The sequence below is a fragment of the Scyliorhinus canicula genome, chromosome 7, assembly GCF_902713615.1.
Source record: "Scyliorhinus canicula chromosome 7, sScyCan1.1, whole genome shotgun sequence".
Lineage (NCBI taxonomy): Eukaryota > Metazoa > Chordata > Chondrichthyes > Carcharhiniformes > Scyliorhinidae > Scyliorhinus > Scyliorhinus canicula.
The window spans coordinates 94,735,306-94,758,085 of NC_052152.1; the positions used below are offsets into that span (position 1 = coordinate 94,735,306).

Genomic DNA, 22,780 nt, shown 5'->3' on the forward strand with positions numbered 1-22,780 from the left:
GAATCCTCCACACCTTCAGGGGCTAGGCCGGCCCTGGAGTGGTTTGCGCCAACCTCCGGTGACGGAGAATTCGGCGGCCGGCGGGGGCGGGATTCACGCCGCCCCCCCGGCGATTCTCCGACCTGGCGGGGGGTCGGAGAGTCCCGCCCGTGGTGTTAGGGAAATTGGACATTATGAATTCTCCCTCTGTGTACATTCCCCACCTTTGGGGAGGCCCGACCCCTGAGTGGTTGGCGCTACTCCCCTACGCCAGCACCCTCCGTCACGCCGGGTAGGGGAGAATGCCACCCCTTATTTCCTCCAGTAGGTGTCTGTACATGTCGGCGCAGATGTCTGTCCAACAAGGAGTTTTATGGTTGTCAGGAGAACGTTACTTGCAGAGGACGTTCCTCAGTTGCATGTGTCGCAACCTGTTCTCTTTTGGGATCTGGAGTTCAGTCTGTCAGTTCACCCAAAGTCGCTATCCTGTCGTCTACATATCGGTCCCTGACTGCAGTGTCTCCTCATACTGTCTCCAGCTTTTGAAGGAGGTATTCAGCGTTGTCAGGGCGAATTTATGGTTCGAATCATAGAATCATAGAATTTACAACATCAGGTTAAAGTCCAACCGGTTTGTTTCGAATCACTAGCTTTCAGAAAGTCGCTCCTTCATCAGGTGAGTGAAGAGGTGGGTTCCACAAACACATATATAGACAAGGTCAATGGTGCAAGATGATACTTTGAATGCGAGTCTTTGCAGGTAATTAAGTCTTTACAGCTCCAGATGGTGTGATTGGAGAGAGGGGTCATCACCGGTTAAAGAGGTGTGAATTGTCTCATGTCAGGACAGTTGGTAGGATTTCGCAAGCCCAGGCCTATGGTGGGGGTGAATGTAATGCGACATGAATCTAAGGTCAAGGGGGTTGAGGCCATACTCCTGGGTGTGGAACTTGGCTATAAGTTTCTGCTCGGCGATTCTGCGTTGTCGCGCGTCCTGAAGGCCGCCTTGGAGAACGCTTACCCGAAGATCAGAAGCTGAATGCCCTTGACTGCTGAAGTGTTCCACGACTGGAAGGGAACACTCCTGCCTGGTGATTGTCGCGCAATGTCCGTTCACCCATTGACGCAGCGTCTGCATGGTCTCGCAATGTACCATGCCTAGGGACGTCCTTTCCTGCAGTCCATGAGGTAGACGATGTTGGCCTAGTTGCACGAGTATGTCCGCCTGAATAGAGGCATGTGTGTTTTCCAGGTGAGAGAGGTCACATACCTGGGTACTGGGTAGACAAGGATGTTTTGCACCTGGTGGAAGAGAAAGTTCGAGCTACCAAGTGGGAGCCCGAGCCTCCAGAGAATATGACAGAGCTGAGGTCATTCCTCGTGCTCATAAATTATTATGAAAAGTTCATTCCAAATCTAGCGACGATACTGGCACTGTTACATGCACTCTTAAATAAAAAGAGAAATGGACATGGACGGTGCCACAAGAGGAGGCATTTGCCAAAGTAAAACAGCAAATTTTGTCCTCTAAGCTACGAACAAATTGTGACCCTTGTAAACCATTCATAATCATGTGCAATGCCTCCACATATAGCATCAGAGTTGTGAATGTCAGATGGGATGGATGACGGGACAGAGAGGCTGATACCTATGCAGACTTTCAAGAGGGGCATGAAGAAACAAACTACAGGGTCAGTTGAGACAAAACTCGCATGTTTCCTGTTCAACTATTGGACCGCACCGTGTATGATAACCAGGGTAGCACCGACAGAATTACTGATTGGCCGAAAACTACGAACCTGTCTAAACCTAACCTTTCCCAATCATGGTGGGAAGGTGGAGTAGAAAGAAGATCTCCAGAAATAGTGCCATGACCACTGGAAGCAGGACCGAAGATTAAAGCCAGGTGACACTGTGCACTTCCACAATTTTCAGGACAGTGCCCTATGGATATCAGGGATAATAATGGAGAAGACTGGATCAGTATTTTGTATAGTCAAAACCAGAGAAAGGATGGTACACACACATGTGGACCATCTCAAAGGCAGGTAACGCGCATCAGGGCCAGCCCCGCCAGGTGAATCAAGGGCCAGAACATTGGTCTGCACGAGGTGGAAGATTCTGGTTCAGAAATGCAGACGGATTCATCCATAATCTCAGATGATAGTTTGGTCAGAGATAGATCACCAACAAGACTCCCAGATGATCAGCGGGGAAGCGATGCTCATCAACAAAAAAAAAAAAAGGGGCCTCACGGTAGCATGGTGGTTAGCATCAATGCTTCACAGCTCCAGGGTCCCAGGTTCGATTCCCGGCTGGGTCACTGTCTGTGTGGAGTCTGCACGTCCTCCCCGTGTGTGCGTGGGTTTCCTCCGGGTGCTCCGGTTTCCTCCCACAGTCCAAAGATGTGCGGGTTAGGTGGATTGGCCATGCTAAATTGCCCGTAGTGTAAGGTTAATGGGGGGATTGTTGGGATACAGGTTACGTGGGTTTAAGTAGGGTGATCATTGCTCGGCACAACATCGAGGGCCGAAGGACCTGTTCTGTGCTGTACTGTTCTATGTTCTATGTTCTATGTTCTAACATGTTACACACGACTTAACCCAGCCCCAAACTGTTGGAAACACAGTTGCAGGAAAAGCGGCGAAGAAGACCTCTCCACCTCCCCCGTCTGAGGCACCCACAGACTTCGGTGGGGAGGGATGTAATAACCCTCACGAAACCCACAGGGATGACCCAGTAGATCTCCCCATGTGGCTCATGGAGTATGAATTCCGCCTTTAAGGGGTAGAGGCCGAGCAGCTGGGGCTCGTGAATCTAGAGTTTAAAAGCCTGTCCAGATTGAGACCGACATGATCGGTAGTCCTGGCTTGAATTTATATGGTGTATGGTACATTGCGGCCTTTACATTTCTTCACCAAATAACCCTCCATTTCTGTAACCTTCTCGGAACTCCTGAAGATTTTAGAGTTGAGAACTTTACTTCAGGAGTACACCATTTTTATGGTCTCCCTGAAGTGTGATTCACAATTTGATGCCAAATTATGGCAGATTGCCTCCTGAAGAACTTGCTCCAGTGGGAAATATTTAACGACAGGTCCAACTCATTTCACTTCTAAAAATGTGCTGGATTTCAACCAAGACCTCAATGTGAAAATCCACTGCATCTGCTTAATGTGGAACATAATCACAGCAGGGACCTACTGGGCTGGAAGTCTGATTCAAAACTTTAAATGCTATTTGATCTCTATCAAAATCTGCTATATGACAGAGATTAATGTATATTTATAGACTACTACTGAATGAAAAACTTGCATGGAGGGAGCATAACCACCAGTGTATTTAACTGGTAAGAGCAAACCCCAAGAGGCAGCAACTCTAAAGACCTGCTCGTTATGTTGCAAGAGGGATGTCAAATTTTGGGGGGTTTTTCCTACATATTTGTTCTAGATTAATTAGGTCACTTTTGTAGCTAAGTACTGACTCCAAAATCTTTAAGGGTATATGTTTAAGCTTTAGGTAATGTGCCTGATGAGTCATTAAATTGTTTATTTCAGCAATTGGATTTGGCTTCAAATACAATTTGACTGGTGTCACAAATCCCACAAGGCCCACAGGGGAACCATAATCGATCTCCTGAGCATAAGAGCCAGCCCAAGCAGAGACCGGCATGTTGGTTGTCCCAATGGGGACTGTGCCATGTGTACATAGTTACAGCCATGGGCACACTTCATGTCTAGTTGAAATACATCTTTGTGATTCCTACCGTTGGCTTCCTTGGTCATTAAAGCTGGGTTTCGTTTGTTGAGTCTAATGAGCTGTATTGGGTCGCCCACCTGACTTCCTTTAGCTTACCTGCAAAGGTACATGAGGTCGGGGTCTCCAAATGACCGGGGCTTGTGCAGCAGACAAAATAGAATACCACAGGAGTTCCCCTGGAAGGGGTGCAGCAAAGGAGGTAGCCAGTCCTGGAGTGAAAGGCCACCGTCAATGCCAGAACCGAAGTGAAAAAGTCCCCTGGATTGAGACGGCCAAGATAATAGTCGCCTCCAAGTTTCCTTGTTTCTGTAAAAACGTGAGCAAGAAGGTTTCTGGCATCAGAGGTAAATCTAAAAAGGAATGTCAAAAGGCGTTGCGGCAAGTTCCTTTACAGCAGGGATGCTGTAGGAATGTTAGGCACAAATGGCACATTCAAGCAGCAAACAATATGAATGCAGAGTGAAAAATGCAGTTATATCTTCAAGCTTACATCAAAAGAAAACACATATTTAGAATTAACTTGGAAAGCTGAAACCTAGCTTTAAGTATCCACCCTTAATGAACCAGATCAGTGGATGAGCATCTTGCCCATTTTATGCAGGTGTTGAAAATGTTGGCGGTGCTGCTTGCCAGATTAAAGTGAACATTAATGCGGTGGCAACCTTTAGTGATTGACACCTTTGCTGGCCAGCAGCAGAGGTTCCCTTTAACATTGAGTGCTGTAAATCAGATGCATAACCAAATTCCTGATGCATAGTCACCAACAGAGAGGCTCCATAGTCCTTGAAATGATGCAGTAGTTCAGAACCTAACACGGGTTGAGAAATACCATGGGCTGAATCTTCTGAGTGGTAGCATAATTATTTTCTTTCCTTGGACCGGAGTGCTGCATTTCTTGCCTGGATGTCTGAATTGGGCCTCTTGAAAAAGGTGGCGCCTACCTGTTCTTGGAGTCTTTCATTGGGGTGCAGAATTATTGGGGGAATCCAAGCCATGCACCCTTTTCACAGCACTAGCTGCTGTATTCCAGTACGTTTAAATGCCCCAAAGCCATTTTGAGATGCTATGGAGAGATGTAAGTGTGAAAGGGGGAGATAGGATCACTCAGCTCCTGACCTCATTACAGCCTTAGTTCAAACATGGACAAAAGAGCTGAACATTGTGCAGTCTCTGCAAACATCCCCACCTCTGACTTTATGATGGATGGGAGGTTAACTCACTTTAAGAAATGTTTGTCTGCTCAAGTGGCTGCAGTGATGTCAGAGAGGGGGTGGAGCTGAGCTCTGGGCTCTGCTTTTTAGTTTCGCTTTGAGGAAAAGCTTGAGTGTGTCTGTGTTTTTTTAGTTTCGTTTTAGTCTTGGAGCTGCAGCCAGCCAAAGAAGGTGTAATTTTGATCTCTCTGCCATCTAAAGACTATCTCTAGATAATTTGGTGAATTCAGAGTGATAACTGCTCTCAGTAGAGAATTTAAACTTGATGTGCTTCTGTAAAAAGGGTTTTTGTCTTATGGATGTTGAAAGGAAAGTTTAAGGATTACTTAGAGTGTTGAATTCTTTGGGGGTATTCGAACTGATGGTTGCTAAGATGTTCACTGTATGTTTTAAAAAGGTTAACTGAGTTCATAGTATAAACATTGTTTTGCTTAAAAAATTACTTTTAGATTTCTGCTGTACCACACCTGTAGAGTGAGCCGTGTGCTCCCCATACCACAATCTAGTAAAAGTCGTGGGTCAGGTGATCTCCATGATATACTTTGGAGTTCTGGTCCACAACAAGATTGAACACAACAAACCCTGGCCCACAACAAGATTGAACAGAGAATCAACCGGTTCACCACCAAATAAAAGCCCCTTCAACTCTTCAATTAACTTTTGAAGGGGCCTTTATTTCATAGTTGCAATTTTGAATTTTAATTTGGTGAACCTGAATAGTATGGTACACATTGGTCTCCAGTTTATGTCAGGGACAACCAGCTAACTCATCTAGGATTTACCTCAAACATTGGTATTCAGTGATAAGTCATGAGCATTTTGCATTGTAGACTTCCAACAAGTAAGGAATGGGGTGTGATTAACTAACTTTACTTTTTATCCTCACTGATTCTACCAGCAAAATAACATTTGCCATTTCTTATGTCCGTACGTGAATTTGTATTCAGACATAAATTACACTGAGCCAAGTTGAATTTCTAAATGCCTTTGTCATACAATTATTAGTGGAACATGACTAAAATGGGATACTAGGGCAGTATAGGATGCTGCTACAATGTAAGAATTAAGGCAATGTCATGAATCTATTTCACTGATGCCACTTTTTTCTTCAACAGGGAAGTTTACCTGCATTGAAGTGAAGTTCCATTTGGAAAGGCAGATGGGTTACTATTTAATCCAGATGTACATTCCGAGTCTGCTGATTGTCATTCTGAGCTGGGTGTCATTTTGGATTAACATGGACGCTGCTCCAGCGAGAGTAGCTCTAGGCATCACCACAGTGCTGACCATGACTACACAGAGTTCCGGCTCTCGAGCTTCACTTCCAAAGGTGAGAGGTTTGCAGCCAATCATATACTGCTGAATTCTTATTAACATATGATTAATTTATCCATAAATTTTAGGTATGAATGAAGATTGTCCTGGACGAGGAATTCTGATGTCTACTTATTGCTAACTATTTGTAATATGTTAGCTCGCTGAATGATTCATACAACATCGGAATACAATATGAAATTATCCAGACAGATTGTATTCTTTGCAAATAGCTTTTGGTGCGTGTGCGATAATCGACAGGGATTCCATTAATGGTTGTGGTGTGGCCTGAAAACCTGATTAACTGGGATCATTTTCTATCAAGGTTATCATTAAATATTTATGATTATTGCAACTTTGGAATGTTTCTGTCATGCCAAAGGCAGGTGCATGAATTGGCCCAGGTTATGTTGACTTGGATGTCAGATCACAGGTTCTTTTACTTATAATTTATATCAAATATTCTGTTACTTGAATTTGGTTGTTTGGATTAAGTATGTGAGTAATTGGTGCTCATTGCTTGGGTCCAATATTTTAATAATTGGTGCTGGTTATTTGGATTAGCTATGTAATTAATTGAAAATCGCACGATGGATAAAATATTGTTAAATTGTATTAAGAGATTTCATTTCAGGAAGGATGATCATCTTGGGTCTTCTGCAAAGTTACTTCTTGTGAATAGCGAGGCACTTCCAGCAACAATGAACTCCCCTCCATAATCGGGAATTTTATGAAGTTTTTGAAACAATAGATTGGGCGTTAATCACCTTTAATTTAGTCTATTCATCCATGTTCAGCCATTCCATATTTGCCTCCCGACTGACATCACAAGAGTGACATTTTCCATGATTTTAAAATTGAGATACCTAAAGCGGGAACCCGAGCCTTCATCAAGAGGAGTAGATGAGCTCAGTCAAAGGTTAGTAGCTCAGTGGCACCAAACTTGGGCTTTAAAGGTGTGTAGATTGTTGGAGTAAGGGAGGAATTTGATACAAAAGTAGTTCCATTGCAGGGAATTTTCTGGAAATGTGTTTTCTGGTGATGGAGGTAACTTGCCACTGGCCACCGACTGGATCTTCCAGTCTTACCGATATCAATAACATTTTGCGGGTCTCATCCATCCCACTGCAGGGGAACCCGCCATGGGGGTCACCTTCAGCGAGACCGGAAGGTCCCGCTGATGGCAAAGGCTGGAAAATACCACCCAGGTCCTGACAAAGAATGCAAGCAATAGAACATACAGTGCAGAAGGAGGCCATTTAGCCCACCAGGTCTGCACCGACCCCACTTAAGTCCTCACTTCCACCCTACCCCTGTAAGCCAATAACCCCTCCCAGCCTTTTTGATCTCTAAGGGCAATTTATCATGACCAATCCACCTAACCTGCACGTCTTTGGACTGTGGGAGGAAACCGGAGCACTTGGAGGAAGCCCACGCAGGCACGGGGAGAACGTGCAGACTCCGCACAGACAGTGACCTAGCTGGGAATCGAACCTGAGACCCTGGCACTGTGAAGCCACAGTGCTAACCACTATGCTACCGTGCCGCCCTAAATAGATTGTGCAATGAGCTTTCAGCTTTGATTTCAGGATGTTGACAAAGAGTTTTCATAATGAAGTGGTCAGTTGCAAAGGAACATAATTTGGAGGCGGGTTGATGACATTTGTTTATATTTTGTTTCAATAAAAATTTTACATCCAAAATTACATTTCATAATGGTGATCAGTTGCATACATTAACAGTCATGACCGTGTTAAATGAGGGATTACAGAAGTTACCTTGATCAATTATTCACTAAACCAGATGTAATTGAACCAAACTGACTGGAGGTCTAATGATCTTGCTGATTGAGCCAATCTCTGTGAGGTTGGGCCTGTTACTGACCTCAGGCTCAGAAGCGAGACTATAAGTCTTTTGTCTCTATTGAGTGGTCCTTGCAGCAAAGATCGTGAATAAAGACACTGGGAAAGGACAAATTCTAGCTTTTCTGATGCCTTTTGTGATATGTCTGCCAATGCTTACTGTATCAGTGAAGAAAGGACACTTGCATGAAGTGTTGAGTATATTTGAAACCAACCTCCATGTGTCAGTTCCTTCAGGAGAGGAGGAGGAAGAAACTGAAGGGAAAATGTTTCATGTTATATTCAGATTGGTGTACCTATCATAGTCTGGTTTGCCTACAAATTATATAAAGCTATTAAATTGTCCTCCAGATTCGCTTTACATTTCACAAAACCCTACACTTTTCATGGAACATAACATTCATCTGTTCAGTTACTGATGGAGCGGGAATATATTAGAAGATGAAAATGTAAGAATGAGAAAAGGCACTCAGCCTATCCAGGTTAAACGTGCATTCAGACCCTGTTACAGAAATCTGCCAGAAAGTAACTGTGGTGAATGTGATTCACACCGGATTATAATCTGTATATAGATGTGTCTGTATTGTAAGTGCAGTTGCACTACCTGTCCTCCAGGGGGAGTAGCTCTGGGAATGCTCGAGTTGTAAGGGGCTTCTCCCTTGGCTCTGCTCAGGACTCCTCCCCCGGAAGCTGCTGTATAAAAGATCAGTGCCACATGGTCAGCCGGCCAGTTCACCTAAAGTTCAATGGCTAATAGGCTGGCTCTGTTGTGAGTATATTAAAACCGCTATTCTAATCCTACAAGCACGTGTCCGTAGAATTGTTGGTTCCAACAGTAACTTAGCTTTTTTTGGTTTAACTGGAAATCCACATTTCTTGGTGAATGCCTTTTGTCTTCGAAGTTGTATGATGATCCTATAATTCACTTGAAAATTGGTCTGTAACTTTTCACATTTAAATTGCCACTCCATTGGAATCAAATGTTTCAGCTGAGCCTCAACATTGTTTGTAATGAGTGAGCCCAGTTGGAATTCAATGCAATTAATTCCGCACCCAAAGGTCATCATTAGTGGATTTAAGCACAGACATGAAATACTGCTCACATAGTGGTCCAGATCTCATGAGCAAATTAGTACAACATTCCCGATGCGTATGGGAGCATGGATTTAGAGTACACTGTTTAGAGAGTTGAAGCTTCAGGCCACAAAAAAGCCAAGAACTTGAAGTAATTCAATCCATAAATAGTTTTATCACACATATGAGATATATTGCAGCCAACAGGAGAAATGTAATTTGCAATATTTAATTTTTAAAATAATTATATTCTTACAATTATTTTATTATTCTCTGTGATGCAATGGTGCTCTTCTCCAATGAAAATAATATTCAATAAATATTAAATGCATCAATCAAATATAGCCCAGGAATTTTTCTGAAGTAAAATCAGATCAATGATCTTGAAAAGTTAACATGCTTCAAGAACTCAAAGATCCTAGTATCACAGTGAGACGGCAATATTAATGATGCTCTTTCACAGTTTGGTGACAGTATTTTTATTTTACTAATTATGATAAATTGAGTACAGTAAGGTTTGCAACCGTGCTTCAGGCATATGTTTCAATGCCATTGCACTGATAAAGATCTTGCATCTTGCAGATTACCTACATGAAGATCTGTGGCATACTGTGGAGTGCCAGGATTAATCCACAACAAATGATTCTAGATAACATTATTATTGGCTGTCTTATGAAACTACTGATTTTGATATTAAGCTCACCACCACAGCATGAATCTTTGTATTTCTCCTTATGAAGAATTTCTGCTCCTGATTTCCTATTCGTTATAGGATGGAAAACAGGTACCACGTGCCCTACACAGATAAAGCAAATGTTACAGAGATACGGCATGGTGGCACAATGGTTACTGCTGATGCCTCACGGTGGCATAATGGTTAGCCTCACTGCCTCACAGCGCCAGGGACCCAGGTTCAATTCCAGCCTCAGGTGACTCTCTGTGTGGAGTTTGCATGTTCTCCCCGTATCTGCGTGGGTTTCTTCTGGGTGCTCCGGTTTCCTCCCACAGTCCAAAGATGTGCCAATTAGGTGGATTGGCCATGCTAAATTACTCCTTAGTGTCTAAAGGTTGGGTAGGGTTCCGGAGATAGGGTGGGGGAGTGAGCCTAGGTAGGGTGCCCTTTCAGAGCGTCGGTGCAGACACTCAATGGGCCGAAAGGCCTCTTGCAATGTAGGGATTTTATCGTTCTATTCTACATTTTTGCTGTCCAACCCCTTCCCATCCCACCATCTTTCTGAAGGAATAGGCAAACAGCTTTCTCTCCAATGATGACACACTTCAGCAAACTGGGACATGTTTTGTGTTTCATTTAGTGATTCTTTCCAGTTTTCCAATAGGCAAAAGCTCACTTTCTTTTGCTGAACCTGCCTAACAAGATAGTTAAATTGGTGTTCGTTTAGGCACTTGTTAAAACATATTTGTTCAAACTTTCCATCATGCATTGCATTTACCGCATAAGCAGAATTCCGTATCCACTATTGTTCTACATTTGTGACAAGTAACAATAACAATGACTTGCATTTATCTAGCCCTTCTAACTTTTAGTAAGGCACTGCAGAGCAGTGTAATCAGATGGCAATGCCAAGCCAAATTAATACAGGTGACATAAAGCTAAGTCAAAGGTGTGCTATATGGAAGAATTTTAGACAATTATTGACGAGAAGATTTTACTTTGCATTCTGACTTGGGTGTGCATTCCTGTTGGTAACAGAAATGTGATGCTGCACACAGGATTGTTTGCACATTGAACACCAAAAGGAGCATGATATATATAGAGTTGAGAGATCCAGCAACTGATAGGCCAGGTTAAAGGCTTGCAATTGTATCACATCGAGTTTAGAATGGAGATGGACATTTAAGCAACTAAGGGGCATCCATGAAGATCCCATCCCCAAGAATGGAGAAGCTTAGCACGTCCCATATCCAGTCAGAAGTGCTGAACCAATCCTTTTTTACCTTCTCCTGTAAACCCCCCCCCCCCCCCCCCCCCCCCCCCCCACCCAAAGCCACAGATGCCTGTCTTCAAACAATTCGATTCCCACTTCCTGTGACATCAAGTCCAATTGCACTGGAAATACTGACGGCTGCGGGTCTGACGACAACCCAGCTGTACTGCCCTCTCATCCTGTTCTCAATCATCATTAAAGTGGTGAATGTTGTCAAACAAGATCTGCTCACCAATAAACTACTTCCTATTGCTCAGTTTTGGTTGTGCCAGGACTATTCGACTCCACACCCCATCACAGCTTTGGTTCAAATATAGAGACAAGTGCTGATTGATAGGTGACGATGAAGTGACTGCTCTCGACATCAAGGTAGCATTTGACATTGTATGGTACCAAGGAGCCGCAGTAAAACTGGATCCAATGGGCGTCAGAAAAAAACTCTCCACGATGAGAGCAGCTGCAACATCATTCAAGGGATCCAACACCAATAAGTAACTCTCCCACTGAGCTAAGCATCCACCTTCTTAACCATCAATGTACTGTGGCTGCAGTGTGTTCTATCTATAGAAACTTGCCAAGATTTCCTTAACAGCGTCTCTCAAACCCATAACTTCAGGCATTAACTGCTTAGGATTACACCTCTGAGCTCATCTCCAAGTCACACACTTGGACATACATCACCGCTAAGACAAAATCCTGGAATTTCTTACCGAGCAAGATTGTGGGGGATACCTTCACTAAATAAACAATAGAAGTTGAAGAAGAAGGTCCATCACCACCTGCTAGGGGTAACTAAGTATGGGCAATAAATGCCTGCCTTGCCAGTGATGCCTATATTCTGAGAATTAATTAAAAATAAGCACACACATATCTGGAGTGTTTGACTCAATGTCCCAGATTTGACTGGAGGCTGGCATGACAAACTAGTTTAGCAAAAAATTACATCAAAATGGATGTAAATGCATTTGGTTACAACAATTCAACCAAATTGAACTTGACCAGACATTCAGGTGAATTTGCATCTTAAACATACATCCGTTCTTCTCCATTGCCTCCATGTAATGACTTAATGCAATCTCATTCAGTGAGCTTCCTCTTCCTAACAATGGTGAATGCTTGGTAAGATTTGTGATAACATGTGGCTATGCATACAAATCTTTTACTTCTCTTTATACACATAATTGGAGTACACACTGTTGCCTCATTACTGAACTACCATGAGGACGATAATATCCTCAGCACATTCTGATCAACGTAATAGATCATCAATTTGAGGAAAACACTTAATAATTAATACTACTTAAATTTGCAGTAATGAAATGTATAACAGGTTTTCATTTAAAACTTCGAGTATAATTGCAGTCATTAAACTCATACAACCTACCCATCATGCCAGAATTTTCCACTCAAACTGAACCATCTGTTAAAATTTACCAACAGGATAAATCTGACCCTTGTTACTGCAGGTTGTCAGAATTCTTTGTCTGTAATTCTGGCCATTAACCAGCCTCTCATTGCTGGATCTAAATCTTTTGGTATTCCTTGAAGGCAAATGGTCTCCTGTTTCTTCTACCCATCCTATATTTTCTTGACAGGTGACCCTTCTTCTATTGCCTTTCCTTTCTTCAGAAATAAAATATTTTTTTTCTGGGTGTTTGATATTATGAAAATATTAATGTTCAACGAATGTGCTCCATATCTTGTTTTGGGATCAGTAAAAAGTCTTACAACACCAGGAAGGCCTGAGGAAGGAGCAGTGCTCCGAAAGCTAGTGTTTGAAACAAACCTGTTGGACTTTAACCTGGTGTTGTAAGACTTCTTCCTGTGCTCACCCCAGTCCAACGCCGGCATCTCTACATCATTGTTTTGGGATGTAATTTGAACATTTTATACTAATATTAATCCAAACCCCTTTATTGCTCTTAAAACAGAAATGGAACCCATTTACCTTGACGTGCTTTAAACAAATTGCCCTTCATGACATTGGATGACAGTTTATACCACAAGTCAAAAGCCCTAAGTGTGAAGATGTTATTACTTGTATACCTTGTAACTTCTCTAGATTATAATAAGGTGTTTTTATCTATCTGATCAGTCCTTTCTTCCTTTACAAAGCTTGGACGTTATTCATCATTACAATATATTTTAATTAAAATACGGATTCAGATTTGGATGCCTTTTTCATGTTCAATGATGCAAGGACAGGCATTTGTTCTCTCTCTCTGAATTCTTCTTCAGAACCTTCTCTCCCAGCTTCATACTTGCTCTATTACTTCCAGGATTTCCTGATATAACTGACAGAAAATATCTGCTCATGTAACCACAGGCACATTCTAATGCTTAGAGGTTGCATAAGTACAGTATCTATCCTATCATTCATCATTTGCATCATAACAATACTAGTGTCCAGTGCTGTAACAAATGGAATAGGGACCCCTCTGAAACTGAATTGACCATAGGGCTAACCGAATTGATGGCAAAGTTTAGCCAGCCACATAAGTACCGTGACAGCAAGAGCAGGTCAGAGGTTGGGAATTCTATGGTGAGTAACTCCCCTTCTGTCTCCTCAAAGCCTGTACCCTACCTACAAGGCAGAAGTCAGGTGTGATGGAATACTCTCCACTTATCTGAATGAGTGCGGCTTCAATAACACTCCACAAGCTCAACATCATCCAGGACAAAGCAACCTTCTTGATCAGCAACCCATCCACTACTTTCAACATTCACACCCTCCAACACCAGTGCAGATTGGCAGCAGTGTCTACCATATATACGCAAGATGCACTGCAGCAACAAGGCTCCTTCAGCAGCACCTTTCAAACATGTGTGCTCTACCACCTAGGAGGACAAACATCTGCAAGTGCCCCTCAAGCCACACACTATCCTGTCTTGGAACTATATAGGGTTATGGTGTTCAGGCCGAAAAGTGGAGCTGAGTCCACAAACGATCAGCCATGATCTCATTGAATGGCGGAGCAGGCTCGAGGGGCCAGATGGCCTACTCCTGCTCCTAGTTCTTATGTTCTTACTTGGCAATAACCTGCTCATGGATGCGCAATTTGGGTTGTGCCAGGGTCACTCAGTTCCTGACCTCATTACAGCCTTGGTTCAAAAATGGACAGAAGAGCTGTATGCCAGAGGTGAGGTGAGAGTGACTGTCCTTGACATCAAGGCAGCATTTGACCAAGTATGGCATCAAGAATCCCTAGCTAAACTGGAATCAATGGGAATCGATGGGAAAACTCTCCGCTGGTTGGAGTCATACCTAGCACAATGGAAGATGGTTGTGGTGGTTGGAGATCAATCAACTCAGTTCCAGGACATCACTGCAGGAGTTCCTCAGGGTAATGTCCCAGGCCCAACCATTTCCAGTTGCTTCATTAATGACCTCCCATCCATCATAAAGTCAGAGGTGGGGATGTTTGCAGAGACTGCACAATGTTCAGCATCATTTTCGACTCTTCCAATAATGAAGCAGTCCATGCCCAAATGCAGCAAGACCTGGACAATATCCAGGCTTGGGCTGACAAGTGGCAAGTTACATTCACACCACACAAGTGCCAGGTAATGGCCATCTCCTACAAGAGAGATCTATAGAGATTTAGGGAAGCACGGTAGCATGGTGGTTAGCACAATTGCTTCACAGCTCCAGGGTCCCAGGTTCGATTCCCGGCTTGGTTCACTGTCTGTGCGGAGTCTGCACGTTCTCCCCGTGTCTGCGTGAGTTTCCTCCGGGTGCTCCAGTTTGCTCCCACAGTCCAAAGATGTGCAGGTTAGGTGGATTGGCCATGCTAAATTGCCCATAGTGTTCAAAATTGCCCTTAGTTTTGGGTGGGGTTACTGGGTTATGGGGATAGGGTGGAGATGTGGGCTTGGGTAGGGTGCTCTTTCAAAGAGCCGGTGCAGACTCGATGGGCCGAATGGCCTCCTTCTGCTCTGTAAATTCTGTGATTCTATGATTCTATATAACTGTTCCATCACATTTGTTGGGTCAAAATCCTGGAACTCCCACCCTAACAGCACTGTGGGTGTATTTACACCACTTGGAGTGCAGCGGTTCATAAAGTGGCTCACCACCACCGTCTGAAGAGCAATTACACCCTAATCACCCCATAGCATAATCAAAAACCCCTCGTGGCTTACTCACTCTTCCAACTTCTTCCATAGGGCAGGAGATACAAAAGTCTGAACAGACTCACGATCAGACTCAAAAACAGCTTCTTCTGCATTGTTACCAGACTCCTAAACGGTCCCCTTGACCTCATTAAACTACACCCCTGTGTGCTTCACCCGATGCCGGTGTTATGTAGTTACATTGAGTACCTAGAGTTGCCCTATTATGTATTTTCTTTTATTTTGTTTTCTTTTCATGTACTTAATGATCTGTTGAGTTGCTTGCAGAAAAATACTTCTCACTGTACCTTGGTACACGTGACAATAAGCAAAATCCAATCCAATCCAATTCCATGAACATATTGCTGCTCCGCATTCAACATCGTTTGAACATATATCTAGAGGGCTTCCTGGCCTCCAACACAGGAAGTTTCTCTTCCTTTCTACCTTCAAGAGCTCCAGTGCAGCATCCAAATGACTTGAGCCTGCTCCCACTATTTCCCAGAACAGATCACTTGCTGAATAATTACTAGCATCTGCTGCTGACACAATGCATGTCCTCTTTAAGAGATGCAGTTTTGGTTTAAGTAGTGCAGGTTAGTAATAATATTGGTCCCACTGCTGCCCTATGCAATCAATGAATAGTGTGGTTAATGCTGACTGCACAAAGTTAGGGTAATGTCTGCGTTTCAGTCAACAGGGCATGGGTTACAATCCTATGCACATTTTTGGAGACTATACAATTTTTTTAGATATGGCAACCACAATAACAACAATAGCACTTGTGGGGTGGCAGGGTGGCTCACTGGTTAGCACAGCTACCTGTGGTGCCGATGACCTGGGTTCGATCCCAGCCCCAGGTCACTGTCTGTGTGGAGTTAGCACATTCTCCCCATGTCTGCAGGTTAGGTGGATTGGCCACACTAAATTGCCCCTTAATTGGGGGAAAAAATAATGGGGCACTCTAAATTAAAAAAAAACACATTAGCACTCTTGCTTTGCTTTAATTTGAGGTTTCTATTCTGGCAATCTGATTATCTTCTGGAATGTATCATTTACCTCTACATCTGAACCGGAATTCTCCAGTCATCAGGATTCACTTTTCCCGCTGGCAGTGCAATCCCGCCACGGGTTTATTGGCAATGTGAGGTGGTTTCAATGGGAAATCCCATTGACAAGCGGCGTGAGGATAGAATCCCGCCGCCAGCGAACGGCTCGGCCAAGAAACATGCGGCTGGGGGACCAGGAAATCCTGCCCCATCTGCTGTTCACCACTTTGCTTCTGCCATCTCTTACAGCTGGATCATTTACATGACTCAACTATTTGAAAAAGTGAGCCCATGGTTTTTTAGTTAAATTTATTTCTAATACTAATATATTGCATAATTGCATTTAGTTAAAAAATATATCTTTATCAGAACTTTTCCAATTTTAGCAATTTTAGCGATCCCGCCTCACCAGGTTCCCGGTGCGGCACACCGTCGGGATTCTCTGTTTCGCCAGCTGGTCAATGAGGTTTCCCGTTGTGGGGCTGCCCCACGCCATCAGGAAATCCCCGGACTGCCGGCAAAACAGAGAATCCCAACGGCGGAGAATTCAGCCCAGAATATTTACTGAATGAGATGTTTCTATATACAATTTACATGTATCTCTTTTACCAGCTCTCCCCCTTTCCCCCTCCTACCCCTATTGTCAGTCGGGCTCCATCTTGGCCCCTTCTTCCACCATGGGTGTTGTATTCTTTCTTTCATTTCGTGCTAGTTGCTGTTGCCCCTATGGCTTTGCTGGAGGGGGCTCTCTGCCCCTCCTCGCTCTTTTCCCACCTATCTGTTCTATGCGATCCTGTCTGCCCACATTGGTCCACTCTCCTTCCTTTCTTCCGAATCATTGATGAATAACCCCCACGCTTAGTGGAAGTCCTTGCCTGACCCTTAGATGGTGTATTTGATCTTCTCCAGGTGGAGAAATTTTGACCGGCCTGTCAGCCAGTCCGCAGCTTTGGGCGATGCTGCTGATCGCCAGCCGAGCAGGATTCTCCGGTGTGCGATTAAGGAAGCAAAAGCCATGGCATTGGCCCTCTTCCCCATATGTTGTTCTGGCTGGTCCGACACGCCGAAGACTGCCACTCTCGGGCATGGCTCCACCCTCACCCCCACAACCTTGGATATCACCTCAAAGAAGGCTGTCCAGAACCCGACAAGTCTGGGGCAGGCCAGAACATGTGGGTGTGGTTGGCCGGACCTCCATGGCACCATTTACATTTATCCTCCACCTCCGGGAAGAACCTGTTCATTCGAGATCTAGTCAAGTGAGCTCTGTGCACTACTTTAAACTGCATGAGTCTTAGCCTTGCACAGGAGGAGGTGCAGTTGGCCCTATGCAGTGCTTCGCTCCAGAGTCCCCACCCTACCTCCGACCCTAGTGTCCTCTGTCCCTATTTCTGTCTTGCTCTGTCTAATGTAACTCTCGCCCTTACTAAAAGTAATCCAGAAATGTTCCCATAGTTCCCCCTCTTCAGACTGTCACCGTCCAGCAGTTCCTCCAGCAATGTGCCTCTTGGGGCCAGAGGGTACTTCATCGGCTCCTTGCAGAGAACGTTTTTCATACTTCCAGTCTTTCCGTTAGCTAGTCTAGGGTTGCGAGTCTGTCCCCTATGTAAAAGTCCCTGATCGCTGGCGCGCCACCCACTGCCCCCTCATCTCTCCACTTCTTAAAGATGGCGTCTAGCATGGCTGTTGGGAATTTGTTGTTACCACAGATGGGTGCCATTGAGGACATCTCGGTTAAACTAAAGCGTTGTCTCATCTGGTTCCATGTTTTCAACATGGCTACCATCACTGAACTGGATGTGTACTTTGCCAGGAGGGGTGGATGGGAGCACTTGAGTGGCAAGGATTCAGAGGGTCACTGCCATACAGGAGGACTCCTCCAGCCGCACCCATTCCGTACTCGGTTCTCTTACCCATCCCTCGGCCGGCTTAGTTTCTTCTCCTCTGCTGTGCAGACTTGGGGATTCTTCGATTTTTCCCCTCCCCAGGCAAATGGCATGATCATTTTGTTTATTCCTTGGAAAAAGGCCTTGGGGATGAAGGTCAGTGTGCATCTAACTGGGAAAAGGAACCTTGGCAGTACGTTCATCTTAATCGTCTACATTCTCCGCACCAGGGAGAGCGGCGTGCATCCCATCTCTGTAGGTCCTTTTTGACTTCCTCCTCCAGATTGGTCAGATTACACTTATCAAAGAATTATAGAATCATAGAATCATAGAATTTACAGTACAGAAGGAGGCCATTTGGCCCATCAAGTCTGCACTGGCCCTTGAAAAGAGCACCCTACCTAAGTTCATACCTCCACCCTATCCCCAAATCTCCACCCTGTAACTCCACCCAATCTTTTTTGCACTCTGAGAGACAATCTAATATAGCCAATCCACCTAATCTGCACATCTTTGGACTGTGGGAGGAAACCGGAGCACCCGGAGGAATCCCACGCACACACGGGGATAATGTGCAGACTCCACACAGACAGTGACCCAAGCCAGGAATCGAACCTGGGACCCTTGAGCTGTGAAGCAACTGTGCTAACCGTGTTCAGTCATCAGCTTTAGCTTTAGTCATCAACTGGCTTCCCCAGTTAGCAGAATTTGTTTTGGGCTAGTTTGAATGGTAGACCCTCCAGCTCCGACCCTCCCCCATTCGGTTCACCGGGAATACCTCGCTCTTGCCCAGGTTGAGTTTGTAACCCAAGAAAACACAAACTCTTCCAGGAGCTTCATGATTACCTTCAAGTCACTTTGCAGGTCTGAGATGTAGAGGAGCAGGTCATCCGCATAGAGCGAGACTCTATGCTCTCTGCCTCCTCTTGGCTGCCCTTCCAGCCTCTTGCGTCTCGCAAGAGTTTCGATTGTCAGGGCGAACAGGAGAGGGGACAGCAGGCATCCCTGCCTGGTGTCTCTGTGCAGCTGGAAGTATTTCGAGCTGTTTGTGTTGGTCCGAATGCTTGCTTTGGGGGTGCTGTACAGGGGTTTTACCCACAAGTTGAACCCCACCCCTAACCCAAAACGCTCCAGTACTTCAATGAGGTACTTCCATTCGACTGTGTCGAAGGTCTTTTCTGCATCCAGGGAGACGATCACCTCTGGTGTTCCCTTCCCAGACGGGGTCTACCCTTGACAAATCCTGACTGGTCCTTTGCGACCACCTCTGCTACGCAGTTCTCCAGTTGCTTAACCAGGGTTTCCACGTTGAGCAGCGAGATTGGTCTATGTGATCCACATTCCATTGGGTCTTTGTCTTTCTTAGGTATCTGTGATATAGTGGCTTGTGTTAGTGTTGGAGACAGGATGTCCCTTGCCAACCAATCTGCGAACATCACCCGTGGGTAGGTGGCCAGGGCTGGTGCGCATTGTTTATAGCAGTCCATCGGGTCCCGACGCCTTCCCTGCCTCCATGGTGCTGATGCTCTCCATGATCTCTCCCAGTTCTATTGCCGCTTCCAACTCCCTTTGTCTATCGTCCCCCTCGACTCTTATGTCCCGTCCACCGGAAAACTGTTTCATCCCTGAGTCCCCATCGGGGAGCTCAGGGATGTCCAGTCCCTAGTAGATGGTCTCAAATGCTTGGTTGACATTTTTTGTTTTGGCTACCAGTCTGCCTCTGCTGTCTTTTACCTTGGCTATCTCCCGCTTGGCTGTCTGCGTTCTCAGCTGGTTAGCCAGTAGGCGGCTAGCCTACTCTCCATGCCCATTAAAAGTCCCTCTAGTCTGGCGGAGTTGGTCCGCCGCCTTCTTGGTGGATAGCAGGTTAAACTCCATTTGTAGCTTCTTCCTCTCTGCCAGAAGCTCTACGATCGGAGCCTCGGATTATTATCTGTCAACCTCCAAGTTGGAGTCAATCAGTTGCTGCCTGGACACCCTCTCTTCCCTGTCTCTACATGCCTTGTAGGCTATAATCTGTCCCCTAATCACCGCCTTCAGTGCCTCCCAGAACGTGGAAGGTGAGACTTTCCCATTCTGGTTGGTAGTGATGTACTCGCCTATAGCCTGTGATGTTTTCTGGCAGAAGATGTTGCCGGTCAGGAGGTCCGTGTCCAACTTCCATGTGGGTAACGGAGCTCGGCCCATCTCAAACCCTACATCCATGTAATGTGGAGTATGGTTGGAGATGACAAGCATGGTGTATTCTGCTTTAACTATTTCTTCAAGCACAATTTGCCCACTGCAAAGAAGTCGATTTGGGTGTACCCCTTGTGTACCAGTGAGAACAAGAATTTGTTCTCACCGGGGTATAGGAACAACCATGGGTCCACTGTCCCCATCAGCTCCATAAATACTCCCAAATCCCTGGCCATGTCTGTCCTTTTCCTCGTTCTGGGGTTTGATTGGTATGTCAATGGGTCCTGTACCCAGTTAAAGATTACCCCCTATCATCACTCAGTGTGTGTTGATTTTGGGGATTTCTGCCATGGACCTCTTTACAAAATCCACGTCGTCCCAGTTGGGCGCGTAGATGTTTACCAGGTCTACCAGTGCCCCGTCCAGGACACCAGTGACCACCACGTACCGTCCCTGTTACTGGGTCCGTAACCATCTGTATCACCGTAAACACCCTCCTCGTGCTAATCAGGATAGCTATCCCCTGGTCCTCATCCCGTAACATGAATGATACGTCTGTCCCACCCAGCCCTTCCTTATCCGCACTCCGTCCTTCTCCCTCAGGTGTATTTCCTGTTTGAAGACTTTGTCAGCTTTCAAACTCCTCAAATGGGTGAAGACGCTGGATCATTTCATTGGGCCTTTAAGTCCCCTTACATTCCAGGTGATAATCCTGGTTGGGGGGGGGGGGGGGGGGTTTGTCCCCCCTTCCTGCGGGGTCAACTATACTTACCTGGTGAACATGCCGGTGCACTCTGAGGTTTCTCTTTGTTCGGGGGCCGTCTAAAATGGCCGTGGTCACCCTTCTCACCATGAGGCCGGACTCCTACACTCCGGGGTTTCCCTTTGTCCGGGGAGTAGCCAACATGGCCGCCAACTGGTGTATGCCACGTGGATGTGCCCCTGCACTCTGGGTTTTCCCTTTGTTTAGGGACCCTTCCAAAGTGGTTGCTTGCGGTGCCATCTTGTTCCTTCAACCTGCATCTTACCTGCTGAAGTCAATCTGAAAACTATCCCTTTCTTACCTTTGTATTTCCCCTTTCCCCCTCTGTCCCCCTTGCTACTCATTTCCCCCCCACCCCATGTACCCCCTTCCCTATCTCCTCCCTTGCACTACCCATCCCTGCCCCTGTGATTCCCCCCCCCTCCCCCCGGCCAGACGTTCTCTCCCTGTCGGGAAGTGTGCCGCGGCTCCCCTCTTGTTCTCATACTTCCTGCACTAGCTTTACTATTTAGCGACCCCCCTCCTGGGGCTGATTTTACCCCTTTCTTGTACTCGCTAGATAGTTGTTTCCTCTTCAACTTCTCCTGCACTCCACTGCCCTCGCCCTTTGCTGTGCTTTAACATTTCTGTTCAGAACGAGGCCATACTGTCCCACACAAACACGGTATAGTTCTTTTCTTTCCCCTTTTTCATCCCCTGTTTTTCCCTCAGTGCTGTCTCACCTGCCCTTGTCCAGATTGTTTTTCCACACAAACCTGTCCGCCTCTGCCGGGATATTGAAATAGAGTTCCTTGTTTTGGAACATGATACAGAGCCTGGCTGGGAACAGCATTCCAAACTTCACTCCGCTCTTGTGCAGGGCCGATTTCACTTGGTTGAATTTGGCCCAATGTCTTGGTAGACCTGGATTCTATGTCCTTCCGAGTTGCTCACCTTTGTCTGTCTTGCCCACCACAGGATCGTTTCCCGGTCCTGACACCGATGTAATTTGGCAATTATTGCCCTTGGCTACTCCCCTGCTTTGGCCTTCGGTTGGAGCGATCTGTGTGCCCTATCTGTCGGTTTGGGGAAGCTGTTCCTCCTGACCAGGTTGCCCAGCATCTGGGCCACATGGTCCGCCGGGCACCTGCCTTCCATCCCTCCTGGCTGGCCCATGATCCGTATAATTGGCGCCGGTTTCTCCTGGTCCTTGACCTTCCCCTTTAGGCTCCCCTGGGTTGTCACCAACCTTTTAATTCCTGCTTCCCGAGTAACAATCCTGTCGCTCTGATCCATCAATGCCTTCTCAAGCTCCTGCATCATCTTCCCTTGAGCTTTCAGCTTCTTCTCTAGTCTGTTAATCGCTGTCTGCATGGCAACCAACGCCTCTGTCACAGCCACCTTGACCGCCACCTGGATCTCCATCTTTATTGCCTCCCTCATCGCGAATAGTTCCTAGGTTATGGATGTCTGCCATCCATCCCCAGCATGGCGTGGGGGTGTGAGGGGGCGGGGGGGGGGGGGGGGGGGGGGGCAGTGCATTGCTCAAGTCGTCGGTCTCCTTCTCTCTGGGGTGGCCACGGACCCCTCGCCTCTTGGGTCCGCCAACTTGTTCACCCGCTGCTCTTGAACTTTCCCTCCGCTCCTGCCATCTCTATGGCTTCTCG

The 22,780-nt window shown here is 45.8% G+C and overlaps 1 protein-coding gene across 5 annotated transcripts in view; it reads left to right on the top strand.

Moving 5' to 3' along the window:
• The window catches only part of glra2 (glycine receptor, alpha 2), a 233,635-nt gene that overhangs the window by 124,644 nt on the left and 86,211 nt on the right, over nt 1-22,780 (top strand). For all 5 annotated transcript variants that reach the window (XM_038802489.1, XM_038802490.1, XM_038802492.1 and 2 more), the window contains one exon: nt 6,065-6,279. In XM_038802489.1, the coding sequence (XP_038658417.1) occupies nt 6,065-6,279 (215 nt within the window). The remainder of the gene's footprint in view (nt 1-6,064; nt 6,280-22,780) is intronic.